At 38.3% G+C, this 12,043-nt stretch overlaps 2 protein-coding genes across 2 annotated transcripts; both read right to left on the reverse strand.

Annotated features, from left to right (window-relative positions):
- Positions 1 to 6,692: 6,692 nt before the first annotated feature.
- LOC108779022 (mevalonate kinase-like) lies at positions 6,693 to 8,057 on the reverse strand. The gene is made up of 2 exons (XM_018546352.1): positions 7,086 to 8,057; positions 6,693 to 6,947 (listed from the first exon to the last, which is right to left on the reverse strand). Exons 1-2 carry the CDS (start codon positions 8,055 to 8,057, stop codon positions 6,693 to 6,695), a joined length of 1,227 nt encoding a protein of 408 aa, XP_018401854.1.
- Positions 8,058 to 10,621: 2,564 nt separating this feature from the next.
- LOC108779023 (mevalonate kinase-like) lies at positions 10,622 to 11,974 on the reverse strand. The gene is made up of 2 exons (XM_018546353.1): positions 11,015 to 11,974; positions 10,622 to 10,876 (listed from the first exon to the last, which is right to left on the reverse strand). The coding sequence occupies exons 1-2, from the start codon at positions 11,972 to 11,974 to the stop codon at positions 10,622 to 10,624; spliced, it is 1,215 nt and encodes a 404-aa protein (XP_018401855.1).
- Between the last annotated feature and the right edge of the window lie 69 nt (positions 11,975 to 12,043).

Below are 12,043 nucleotides of genomic sequence, written 5' to 3' on the forward strand. Positions count from 1 at the left end.
CGCTCTGGCCTGCCCCTCCTCCTCCTCTCCGCCCTCCCCCCGGCATCCCCCTTCACCCTTCAGCCGCCTGAGCCGCCCTGCGATGACCTATTGCACCTCTATTGCCGCTGGCCGCGCGTCCGTCCTGCCCTTGCCACGTTTGTATCCTTCTACTTCGATCTGTACAACCTCCCGATGCTCCTCTCTTGCTCGTCACCTGCTTGTTTTGTCTCATCTTACCGATGCAGCCGCGTACGTGCCCTCCCTAGCACGCGGTCCGGGCGGCAATCGATAGGTAGGATGTTAAACGCGCGTAGCGTGCTTATCGTGCGAATTTAGCGCTTCCGCTCCATGAACACGCACGCGAATACACGAGCCGCTATTAAAAATAAAAGCCGTCGCAGCACCGCCGCCGCTGCCGCCACGACGCTGCGACGCGTCGCAATTCACACCTGACGTGTATCGATTTACGAGGAGCACGAGCGCGCCACGAGTTGTCCCGCTACGCTCGCGAATTTTAGCCAAAACGTCGGGGGATTGGGAGGACTATTCTCCGTTTAGCTCGCGTTTACAAACACAACCGTCTCTATGATCCACGTGCGCGACGTCGACGAATTTTCGTAGTAAACACGATGTCTATCGATGCGCGTCAATCAGCGTAAATATTGTTCTCAATTCCCCCATACGTATACGCGACGTCGCGTCACGAACGAAATTTCAGATCCCCGATGGCGAGAGATTACCTTTTACCTGTTTTTTTTTTTTTTTTTTTTTTTTTCCCCCCGAAATCTCGTATTCGTTCTCGAGGGTAACCGCGAATGCGGCGTGTGCCGGCAATCCTACATTAATCAGCGTCGAAATAAACTTAACCGAGATATAGCACGAGGTAGCTGCCATAACTTAAACCGTATTTATGGTCCACGCCGTTGTGGTCCGGGAGGAACACGGATATACAACCCCGAGGCCGAGGTATAACGTGCTTCACGCACTGTAATTCGACCGATACTGCTAAGTCTAGCGGCGAGCGGGATTATCGAGCCACGTTATATTATACTCGGGGAACGTAATAAGCCGCGAGTATAAGGGAAGGTAATTAAGGTCGCATCCGGGCATAAACGCACGAAAAACTGATAATGGAGCGCCTCCGGTCTCGCGGATGCCGGTGCTGCAGCTAAAAGGGAACAATAAGCCCGACGATAATCTGTCCGAAAACCGGAGAGGAGTCTCTCCCTCCTTCCCGCCGCCGCGCCGCGCCGTACAGAAAGCTCCCGTAGATTGTTATGGTCTAATAAAGTCCATTAATTGATATCTTTGGACGTATGAAATTACGTAATAATTTTCCGATGGTGAAAGAGTAATCATTGTCTCTTCGTGGTTTCCTGATGACTATTAAATGAACGCTCATCATTGTAATATATAATTTTATGGCAATTATTAATTCGATTATGTATTGGAAATTTATTACAACGCGCCATTTACGCGATCGCCTCACTTTCCCCACTTCTACGAATATTTCCATTATTAATTTGTGAAATAAAATCCGTGGATTTATTATTATACCAGTCCAGTCGTTAAATTTACATTTTATGAGCTCATTACGTTTAAACACTCCACGAATGTGTGAGTTTGTATTAAAGTAAATTTTCTTAAAAATCCATATCCAGTGGTATATTTAAGTATTTAGCGACATGTCACAGAAAGGTTTTTCGAAACCTCGCCGTTATAGATCTGTCTGTTACAATAACGTAACGGATAATGGTTCGACCCAATCGCCAGTAGCCGGAATTGATGGCGGGGAATATCGCCACCGGAGAAGGATGAGTTTGCTCGAGCGTGCTGCGGAGCAAATGTATTTTCCAACGTGGTTTCGTTTATTTAAAATATATAGCAAAATGTATACAGTTTATAATCGAATACTTGGCTGAAATATATAAAGCGGCCGTTACGTTGAGATTTTAGTAAGACTTAAGTCTCAGACCGTAAAACAAAGTGATCGATCAGAAAGTGAGAATGTAAGAAGAATACAATTAACATATAAATAATTAGTCAGTTTCTTAAGGGTTAAATCTTGAACTATAAATCTCATCGTAAAATCTCTCACTTAAAATTTTCATTATAAACACACTGCTTGAGGGAAAATAGTCGATTATTAAATAGAAAATTTTTAAGAGAATAATAAGAGGAATTTTGTCACATGGCTTTTCACACATCACTGCATGCAGAAAGACTCGCATTTCCGTTGTGCTCTAAGCTATCTAACGATATATTCTGGCTATGTTCAACTTCGTTGGTACTTTTATCGAAATGTGGTCCGACTTTTCCGACAGTCACGGAATAATTACGGGGCAATTTGTTGCGGCGGGGAAACAGAGACGCCTCGTCGTTGTGCTCGCCGCAAACCAGCTGTATAATTAAGGCCCGATGCCTCGGCGTCGTCTCGTCCGACAACACGAGCGGGGCAAGGCGGGCGTCATTTACGGGCTGATTAATTGCGTACCGACCCGCCGCGATCGCATCCAGCCACAATCAACGTGAACTGTCTACGGAAGAAAGGGAATTCAGCTGAGACGGTGCGAAACGGAATAATCCCAGAGTCAGGAAATCCCGATCATGGCGGTTCTCCAGAGATCTGCGGATTAAAGAAATAATAAAGAATCAAAATAAGAAATCTCGTGTAAGAAATCAAACTCGGGTTCTCATCGCGGGAATCTATCGAATTTCGACGAGCGCGACGCTTTTCTCTCCACAGGAAATTTCTCTCGTAAAATTTAACTAAATCTAACGAGTAATTATGAATGCAGCGAACGCGCATTTCGGAGTAAATGACCGGTTAAAGGGACTATCACCGCCGCGGATAATTCAACCTTATGCTGAACAGAGACACCATTTTTCTCGGCCACCTCTTTCATTATTCCCCTTTCTATTTTACGTTTAACAAACTTAACGAGCTTATCATATATTTAAAACTCAATAATGAATCTGCTCGAGATGTGCTTGAGAGAGTAAAATCAATAATTTCCGAACGTATACACTGAACCACGTAAACACCAGCCCTCTTTGTTACTAATATACATATATGTCGACGTATATAAGGCAGAAGTAGAAGTAGACGGAAGGGAAGTAACAGATAAATCTCATTCTCTCTTTTTTTTTTGTTATAGAATTTTTGATCGATATGAAATCGCTTTTCCTTGAATGTCGAAAGTTTACCACCGATAACGATGAACTTAGCCCCGGAAGGGAGAAAATTTTTACTTCAATTGAATCATAAAGTTTGAGATTTAATTACACGGAGACACGATTACCTCTCATCGATATTTTCGCTGAGATAAAAAATTTACTTCAAGTTGGCTAAAGCAACTATACAGTTAACAGGACGTTGGGTTTACACGGTAGAGAGGAGGGTGGGGGATATAAAAAGAATGTTTTTATTAGAACAGACTAGCCTCGAGCGTTTATTAAAAACCAACGATCGGATCGCTCTCGTTCGACCTCGCTAAGCAGCAGCAGCAACAGTAACAGCAGCAACAGCAGCAGCAGCAGCAGCAATAGTAACAACAGCATCTCGCGCGGCAGGAGATGCCGTGTCCGAGATATTAATTAGCACAGAGATATACCGGGGTGTGTGCACATGGGTGCGCGATACATATCTACCCAGGGCTGGCGCGTCTCTGTCTGGCTATACCTGAAAAGCCATGCCTAAACCTACCCGCCGACGACGCCGAGAAGGTCTCAGCAACACGATATATTGATTACGTCGTAGGGACAGAAAGGAGAGAGAGAGAGAGAGAGAGAGAGAATATGTCGGAGTAAACCAGAGTAACGCGGAGCACGCCAAGCACGTCGAGATAGAACAGCAGAATTCGTCGAGGTGCGCCGGGATATACGCCGAAATATGCGAATATATCACCGACCTTCTCCCCCCCCCTCCCCCCGCGCATCGATCGCGCATAATCGTGGAGTTCAGTGCAACAACGTATGGTCGGAGGCGTTTCTTCGCGAAAATCCGAGAGAATTGGATTCAGATTAATCTGCAAATATGTGCGCGGCGCGATCCCGTATGCGGTGTAGTATATCTTTGGCGAACGAACCTCCGACTCACTTGGGCGCTAAATACAGAGAGTATGATAATGAAGCCGTGGAGCACTGATCAATTTAGACCGATCTCCGGAGAGCCCTGATCGATTCTTCTCGAAAAAGATCGTTACTCTCTTCGCCAAACAGAGACCAATTCGTCCACAGCGTGACGCTATATGCGCGCGGATCTGTTCGCTATCTCGTTCACATGGTGGTGAACGAAACACTTTCTATGTTCCATCGTGACCATACACAGTTTTGGCCGACACAGCGCCTCGAACACGGACGGGCCTGTTTGCGGAGCGGGCAGGCTTGTGTTCCCTGGTTAGGTTCGATAATCAGGATGCGGGTAATCAGCCGTCTGCGCGAGAAGTGCACGAATTGATCTTCGTTCTTCCCCCGGTCGATAGACGTACCGCGGTCTATATAACATCCTTTCTTCAACACTCGACTGAAAATATATAATAATATGACAGCCTCGATTAATTAATCTCGTAATTGTTTATTTTACATAAATCATGATATATTATCGCGTTTCTTTTCTCTACTTCCCATGCCTTTCCTTTCGAGGTAAGACACGAACGGATTTAACTTTGTAAACTTTCCTCTCGATAATCTGCGTCCCCAAAAAGTCCAAGGTCCTTCTTTCGCGCGGGACAACGGAAAATTACACTTCGTTGATCCGCGACGCGAACAAGCTTGGCCACGTGCAATCTCATGAAAACTGCAGCTGGTCTATCGGTGCTCCTTCCGAGGCGTATAATTGCATTAAGCATCTATCTGATCGTCGCGTGGCGGCGGGCGGCGTGTATCTCATCTGGAGACCGGCAGGATTTATGCGCGACAAACCAACCCCCGACTCGCCAGCCTGGAAGATGGGCGACGGGGTGCGGTAACGACGATGGCACGAAAGACGGTGGAGGAACGCCGCACGTGAGACCCCGCGGGTTGTGCATTGGATATAATAAATTTCCACTATCGCGAGTTTGCCAACTAATCGGCCGCCTTTACCATTTAATTAAGGCTACCCGCCCGGCTCATCTATTGTCCGTGTCGCGTCAGCTCGGCGTGGCGCGCGCGCTTAATTACGCCCGTTGAAAATCAAGAGAAATTTCTTGCGCCCGAATTCACCTGGTGCCGTGGTTGAGATGTGAAAGAAATACAAGAAAAATTATTCGAATAGCGTCTCGAATGTGTCCTTTCCTCGAGTCTTGTTTACCGTTGGCTCTAAATTGTCGAACTTTTTAATAAAAATCCTAATATACGATGTACATCTTGAATTGATGATTTACAAAGAAACGAAGATTTATAGGAGAAAGAATAATAAAGCTTATATATATATATATATATATTGTGTGATTTCTGCTTATAATGTATTAGATCTTGAGCACATTAATGCCAAATCAATAAACAAAAATTTTCATTCAGCATCAGAGAGATCAGCGAAAAATATTCGTAGAACATTGTCGTTATTAAAAATTTGTTTGAAAATATTCATAAACGAATAGTGACTTGCTATTACAATAGAGATTACAAACGAGATCAATTTTGAGCATCAAAATTTTACGCATAAAAGAAAACATTTATATATATCATTGAAAATCTTGGACATTATTTTTTAAATTTCCGAATGGCATTATCAATAATTGCCAATTTTTCATAAATTTTTATTTCTAGTAAGATTATTGACGTAAAAATTAATTAACATATCTAATATTAAGTACGCAAAAACTTTTCATTCATTATATAAATATAATGTGATAAATATTTTACAGCAAGCGATACCGATCTGCCCAAACCATCTGATTAGCAATTTCGTTGATAGTTTTACAATAAAAAAAGATTGATAGTTTTTTATAGCTGATAGAAACGAGAAGAAAACAGAAAGCTTGTAAACTTAACTGCAGATGAGCGTGGTTGCTAGGTTCATAAATACCGCGTTATAGTCCATCAAAGAAGTGATAAACTCTTTTACTATTTTACACAACTGAATCATGCCAGTAAGTGTGCAATTGTCATCTTTGCCATATAAAAGTGTATAAAATATTCGCGTGAAAGTATTTTTACGTGTAATCGGATATTGGAGAAATATATTTCGATAAAATTTGTTCGAACTACTTACTGCTGCTACTATAGGAAACGAAGAAAATGTGAATGTGGTACACATATGTCTAAACTAGCTATTATACTATACAGCTTTTGTTCCGTTTTATGGCTTCTCCGTATAAAAGCATCGTGCCCGGTACGCACAAGTTAAACTTGTACATGCTTTTCACGATGAAAAATTTGTTATTCGAAAAACAGGTGTAATATTGAATGACAGATGGTAAAAATCAAGGACGAGCGACGGCTAAAATCTGTTGGGGGTTACTCAGGGTTATGACCTTGATAACATATGTCAAGGTCAAGGTCATCGGTGCTGCCTCCCCTATTCTAAATAATTACCGTACAATTTATAGTAAATGTTCATATATAATAAAAAATTTATTTCCAGACATTCTGACATTGTCACATATTCATATTAACTGAAGTTTATATTTTGCATACTTGTAATTAAGTCATTTTCAATAGTACGTTGCTCATATTTATTTGTGCCTTAATTTTGTTTCTTTAAATTAATTGTTATAATTTAATCATTATTCAACTGTTATTCCGCAGCAATTTATAGTGACTTCCTCAGCAGAAAAATCGTGTGATTTTAACATCGTGATAAGCTTTTGGATGTTTTCACCCATGTCATTCAATAATAAAATGAAAGCGTATCCACCTCCACCTTTACTCGCAAGATTCCCCGCGAATGAAAAACTTCGAGCAATTGCGCAAATAATGTCCATGTTTGGATGCGACACGTCTAATGCTTTTAATAGTCCTTGATTCATGTGAATAATATCCTGCAAAATACGTTAAAAAATGATTAAATTTTCCAACATGTAGCTTTGTGCGGGAATCTCTATATTCTGTAAGATCAGATAGGGTCATCACAAGTACGTGTAATAAAATTATACCGAAATTCGAAAAATAACACTTACTAATAATGTTTTATAATTGTCTCCTAGATCAACAGATTGGCTGCTCTCATGCTTTTTAGATTCAGACATTTTTTCATCAATAATATCAAGCGTATGAATAAATTTAGTCGACATTAGTTCGATACTATTCAAGATGAAATCGATCAAGGTTGATACTCCAGACGATGAATATCCCAACGCTTCCATTTGCACTCTCCTTTCGCTTAGCAACTTTATTGTCGTTTTATGATGACAAACATTCGAGAAGACTAGCAGGATTTTCATGCTTGGCAAATTAGGGAAAGACTTTAATGTTGACTCACTTACTTCCCTTTCGCCGAATACTTGTATCCTACCATACGTGGATATCATGGTAGCGATCTCAGTCGAGGAATTGTATATAAAAAAATCACAATATTGAGCATACTGCAAGATGTTTTCAAGATCATGTTTGCGGAATTCGTAGACGACAATTCCTTTTTGTAGAAGGGACCAACGCACAAAACACGCCGCGAGACATACCGCGAACGATGCAGAACTGCCCAAGCCCTCACCGATTGGCAATTTCGTCGATAGGTTCACAATAAAAGATGAAGTTATGTTGATACGTTCTATAATAGCTATAAGAACGAGGAGAAAAAAGAATGTATGTAAACTTGATTTATGAGCATCATTACTTTTGTCGTAGAAGCAACTTATGGAAGTAAGGACAAACTTTTTTACTGTTTCATTCAGCTCAGCAACATTACATTTATTATTTTTAGCTTCGCGGAAGAGTTGCATGAAAAACAAGCGCATAGGTATTTTTATATCTAATTGGATATCGGAGAAATTTATTCTGATAAAATCTGTTCGCATTCTTGCTTGAGGAAACGAAGAAAATGAGAGTTTGGTACATTTGTTTAAACTGGCCGCTATACAAATTTTGTCAAATCTATTGGGATCTCCGCATAAGAACACAGTACCCGGTGCGGACAAGTTGAATCTGTACATACTCTAAAAAAAAAAAATTTTAGTGTCTTATAATGTCGAGAAATAGAATGTAAATTAAATTCTGCATAAGATTGTGCGTTACACTCGCAAATAAATATCAGAGCAAGAAAATATTAATCACAGATAATATTTTATCACCCTCACGTCGTACGATTAAGTAAAACGTATTAATTAACTCTGACAAAAATTACTCGCCAGCAATTATTATCAGTCCTGTACATACACTTGTACGAAATCTAACACGAATCTACATTATATAATCATCTGCTTGGCTTTTCTTATTCTGTTAATTATTAACGAGATAATTTAAATTATCTTTCTCTTTTTTTGTGCACAAATTTAGATAATGCATTTTGAATCACTGAAGCTTTATAAATTGTTGAAATTACGTTATAATGTGTTAAAAGGTCGGAATATGTATTCGCGTATAAATAATCTGTTAATAAATACACATAGGTACATTACCTGTAAGAGCCAAATTTTCCTTGAAACAGTTCAACGACAACTAAAATTTAGCATTTACAAATTTAACATCAGTCAAATTAGTCGGTCACCTTCTTTAAAGATACTGCGTATTATCTTACAAGAAGACGGTTAAAGGGATGTAAAAAAGATAACAATTTTTTTCATAATAATTTAAGAGACGTTGAGATGACTCTCACACAATCAAAACGTACATAAACAGAATTGTAAACATTAAATTTTGAGAGACGGTGATGTATTGTCAGTATTATTTATAAAAATTTCTTTCGATATTTCTCTATTTCAAGATATTAAAAATATACATAATATATAGAAATAATGAAAAATATGACAAATGATGAAAATAAATCGAAAATAGTTAATAGGAATAAAAGTAAGGCCGGGTTCACACCTTGACGGGAAAGCGGAAAGCGGAGAAGCTGTAGCCAATCAGAACTCGCGTTGGTAATAAGTAGTACAAAACTAACAGAAAGTCGATTACCAGCGTGAGATCTGATTGGCTACTGCTTTTCCGTTTTTCGTTTTTCCGTCAAGGTGTAATCCCGTCCTTAGAATAAACGACTTTCAAAATGAGTGCTGCCTATGCGTCTTTTTTCAAAGCAAGCTTTATCTCTTTACTGACTACCTGAATGCTGAGAAAATGTTAAAAATATTAAATTTTAATATATGTCTTTCAACATATTATTAAGATCTAATAAGATGCTATAAGCATCGAAATTTGTTAGATTGTATTGTCAATCTAACTAAAGTGATATTACCGCGGTAGTTATTTAGAGTTGCGTTGTAAGTCTGAAAAAATGTTCGGCACGCGATTGAGAGAATTACACATACGCGATATATAAATTCACACATAATGATAATAAGCATCTTGATCTAGCTTTGACCGATAGGCTTCGCTTTGTGCTTCCTTCTTTCTTGTTATTGTTAAAAATATACCAAAAAGCTTTGATTCCGTCTGCCCAACGCTGGTTTATCAGTAAAAATAAAGATTGATTACTCCAAGAGGATAATGACTCCAAACACCGAAGCCGGCTATGCACGTCCTGGAAAGAAGGAAATGACATCGAAACACTTCACTAGCCTTCACAATCACCCGATGGGAATTTCATTCAAAATGTATAGTCACTCATCAAGAGGAAGCTTCGTGGAAGACTGACATCAACTTCGAAGTGCTTAAAAAAATGAAATTCGACGAATCTATAGGTCTTTCCCACGTAAACATGCGATTTCTTTAGTATTTTATTATAGACGCAGCTGACGACTTCACACCTTATTAATATTATTGCATTTTGGCCATAATCCTACTAAATACAATCAGTATAAATTTAAAGCTAATAAGCCATTTTTCTTTTGAGGTCTGCCACGCTCTTACTAGAAAGACTGTAAGGCAGCAAGAGCTCTCCTTATAATAAATCCACGACTGCGACAGATATTTATTTAAATAATGAGAAGTTCAATAATCATTTTAAATTAATCTATAAATTTTAACATAAACAATGTTACATATATTTTTCAGAATGATAGTATATAAAGGAATGCGTGCGGACGGAAAATAACGATGTCTTCTTCGTAACGTTCGTATAATAGGCTATTTTATACTGACACATAGAAAGTACCTAAATATAAACATAAATATAAATTTTAACATTGTTAGGCTTGTCTGCTAAAGAACGCTGGTCAAATTAAATGATTTATATATCATTCATATACATGCATACGTACACAATAAAAACATAAAAAAATAGAGTAATATATATGGTATGTATGTGTAAAATATAATATAACGTACAATATATAATAAATGTTCATGTATAATAAAAAATTTATATCCAGATATTCTGGCATTGTCACATATTAACTATAGTTTATATTTTGTTATTATTTTATGTTATAACCTTAACGTATTTGTATTTTTAATATTCCTACAATCCATTAACACACAGAATATATTATAATTAATATATCCGTACATTTTTCTGCATACTTGTGGTAATTAAGTCATTTTTTAATAGTACGTTGCTCACATATATTTATTTGTGCCTTAATTTTGTTTCTTTAAATTATAATTGTTAATTTAATCGTTATTCAACTGTTATTCCGCAGCAATTTATAGTGACTTCCTCAGCAGAAAAATTGTATGATTTTAACATCGTGATAAGCTTTTGGATATTTTCACCCACGTCATTCAATAATAAAATGAAAGCGTATCCACCTCCACCTTTACTCGCAAGATTCCCCGCGAATAAAAAACTTCGAGCAATTGCGCAAATAATGTCCATGTTTGGATGCGACACATCTAATGCTTTTAATAGTCCTTGATTCATGTGAATAATATCCTGCAAAATACGTTAAAAAATGATTAAATTTTCCAACATGTAGCTTTGTGCGGGAATCTCTATATTCTGTAAGATCAGATAGGGTCATCACAAGTACGTGTAATAAAATTATACCGAAATTCGAAAAATAACACTTACTAATAATGTTTTATAATTGTCTCCTAGATCAACAGATTGGCTGCTCTCATGCTTTTTAGATTCAGACATTTTTTCATCAATAATATCAAGCGTATGAATAAATTTAGTCGACATTAGTTCGATACTATTCAGGATGAAATCGATCGAGGTTGATACTCCAGACGATAAATATTCCAAATTTTTCACTCTCCTTTCGCTTAGCAATTTCATTATCGTTTTATGACGAACATTCGAGAAGACTAGCAGGATGTTCATGCTTGGCAAATTAGGGAAAGACTTTAATGTTGACAAACTTACTTCCCTTTCGCCGAATACTTGTATCCTACCATACGTCGATATCATGGTAGCGAGCTCAGTCGAGGAATTGTATATAAAAGAATCACAATATTGAGCATACTTCTTGATGTTCACAAGATCATGTATGCGGAATTTGTAGACGACAGTCCCTTTCTGCAGAAGGGACCAACGCCAGAAACACGCCGCGAGACATACCGCGAATGATGCCGAACTGCCCAAGCCTTCACCGATAGGCAAATTCGTCGTTAGGTTTACAATAAAAGATGATGTTATGCTGATACGTTCTTTAATAGCTATAAGAACGAGGAGAAAAAAGAATGTATGTAAACTTGATTTATGAGCATTATTAGTTCTGTCGTAGAAGCTACTTATGGAAGTATGGACAAACTTTTTTACTGTTTCATGCAGCTTAACAATATTATATATATTATTTTCAGCTTCGCGGAAGAGATGCATGAAAAACAAGCGCGTAGGTATTTTCATGTGTAATTGAATATCGAAGAAATTGATTTCGATAAAATCTGTTCGCACTACTGCTTGAGGAAACGAAGAAAATGAGAGTTTGGTACGTTTGTTTAAACTGGCTGCTATACAAGTTTTGTTGAATCTTGGCTGTCCGCATAAAAGCACTGTACCCGGTGCAGACAAGTTGAATCTGTACATACTTTTTTACAAAAAATATTTTAGTATCTTATAATGTCGAGAAATAGAATGTAAATTAAATTAATTGTG

This window comes from Cyphomyrmex costatus, unplaced genomic scaffold, assembly GCF_001594065.2.
Source record: "Cyphomyrmex costatus isolate MS0001 unplaced genomic scaffold, Ccosl1.0 scaffold55, whole genome shotgun sequence".
Classification (NCBI taxonomy): Eukaryota; Metazoa; Arthropoda; class Insecta; order Hymenoptera; family Formicidae; genus Cyphomyrmex; species Cyphomyrmex costatus.

Coding starts and splice junctions, on each gene's coding strand:
- LOC108779023 (XM_018546353.1), bottom strand. CDS start 11,974: ATGTACAGATTCAACTTGTCTGCACCGGGTACAGTGCTTTTATGCGGA. Junction 10,877..11,014: donor ACAATTATAAAACATTATTA/GTAAGTGTTATT, acceptor CGTATTTTGCAG/GATATTATTCACATGAATCA.
- LOC108779022 (XM_018546352.1), bottom strand. CDS start 8,057: ATGTACAGATTCAACTTGTCCGCACCGGGTACTGTGTTCTTATGCGGA. Junction 6,948..7,085: donor ACAATTATAAAACATTATTA/GTAAGTGTTATT, acceptor CGTATTTTGCAG/GATATTATTCACATGAATCA.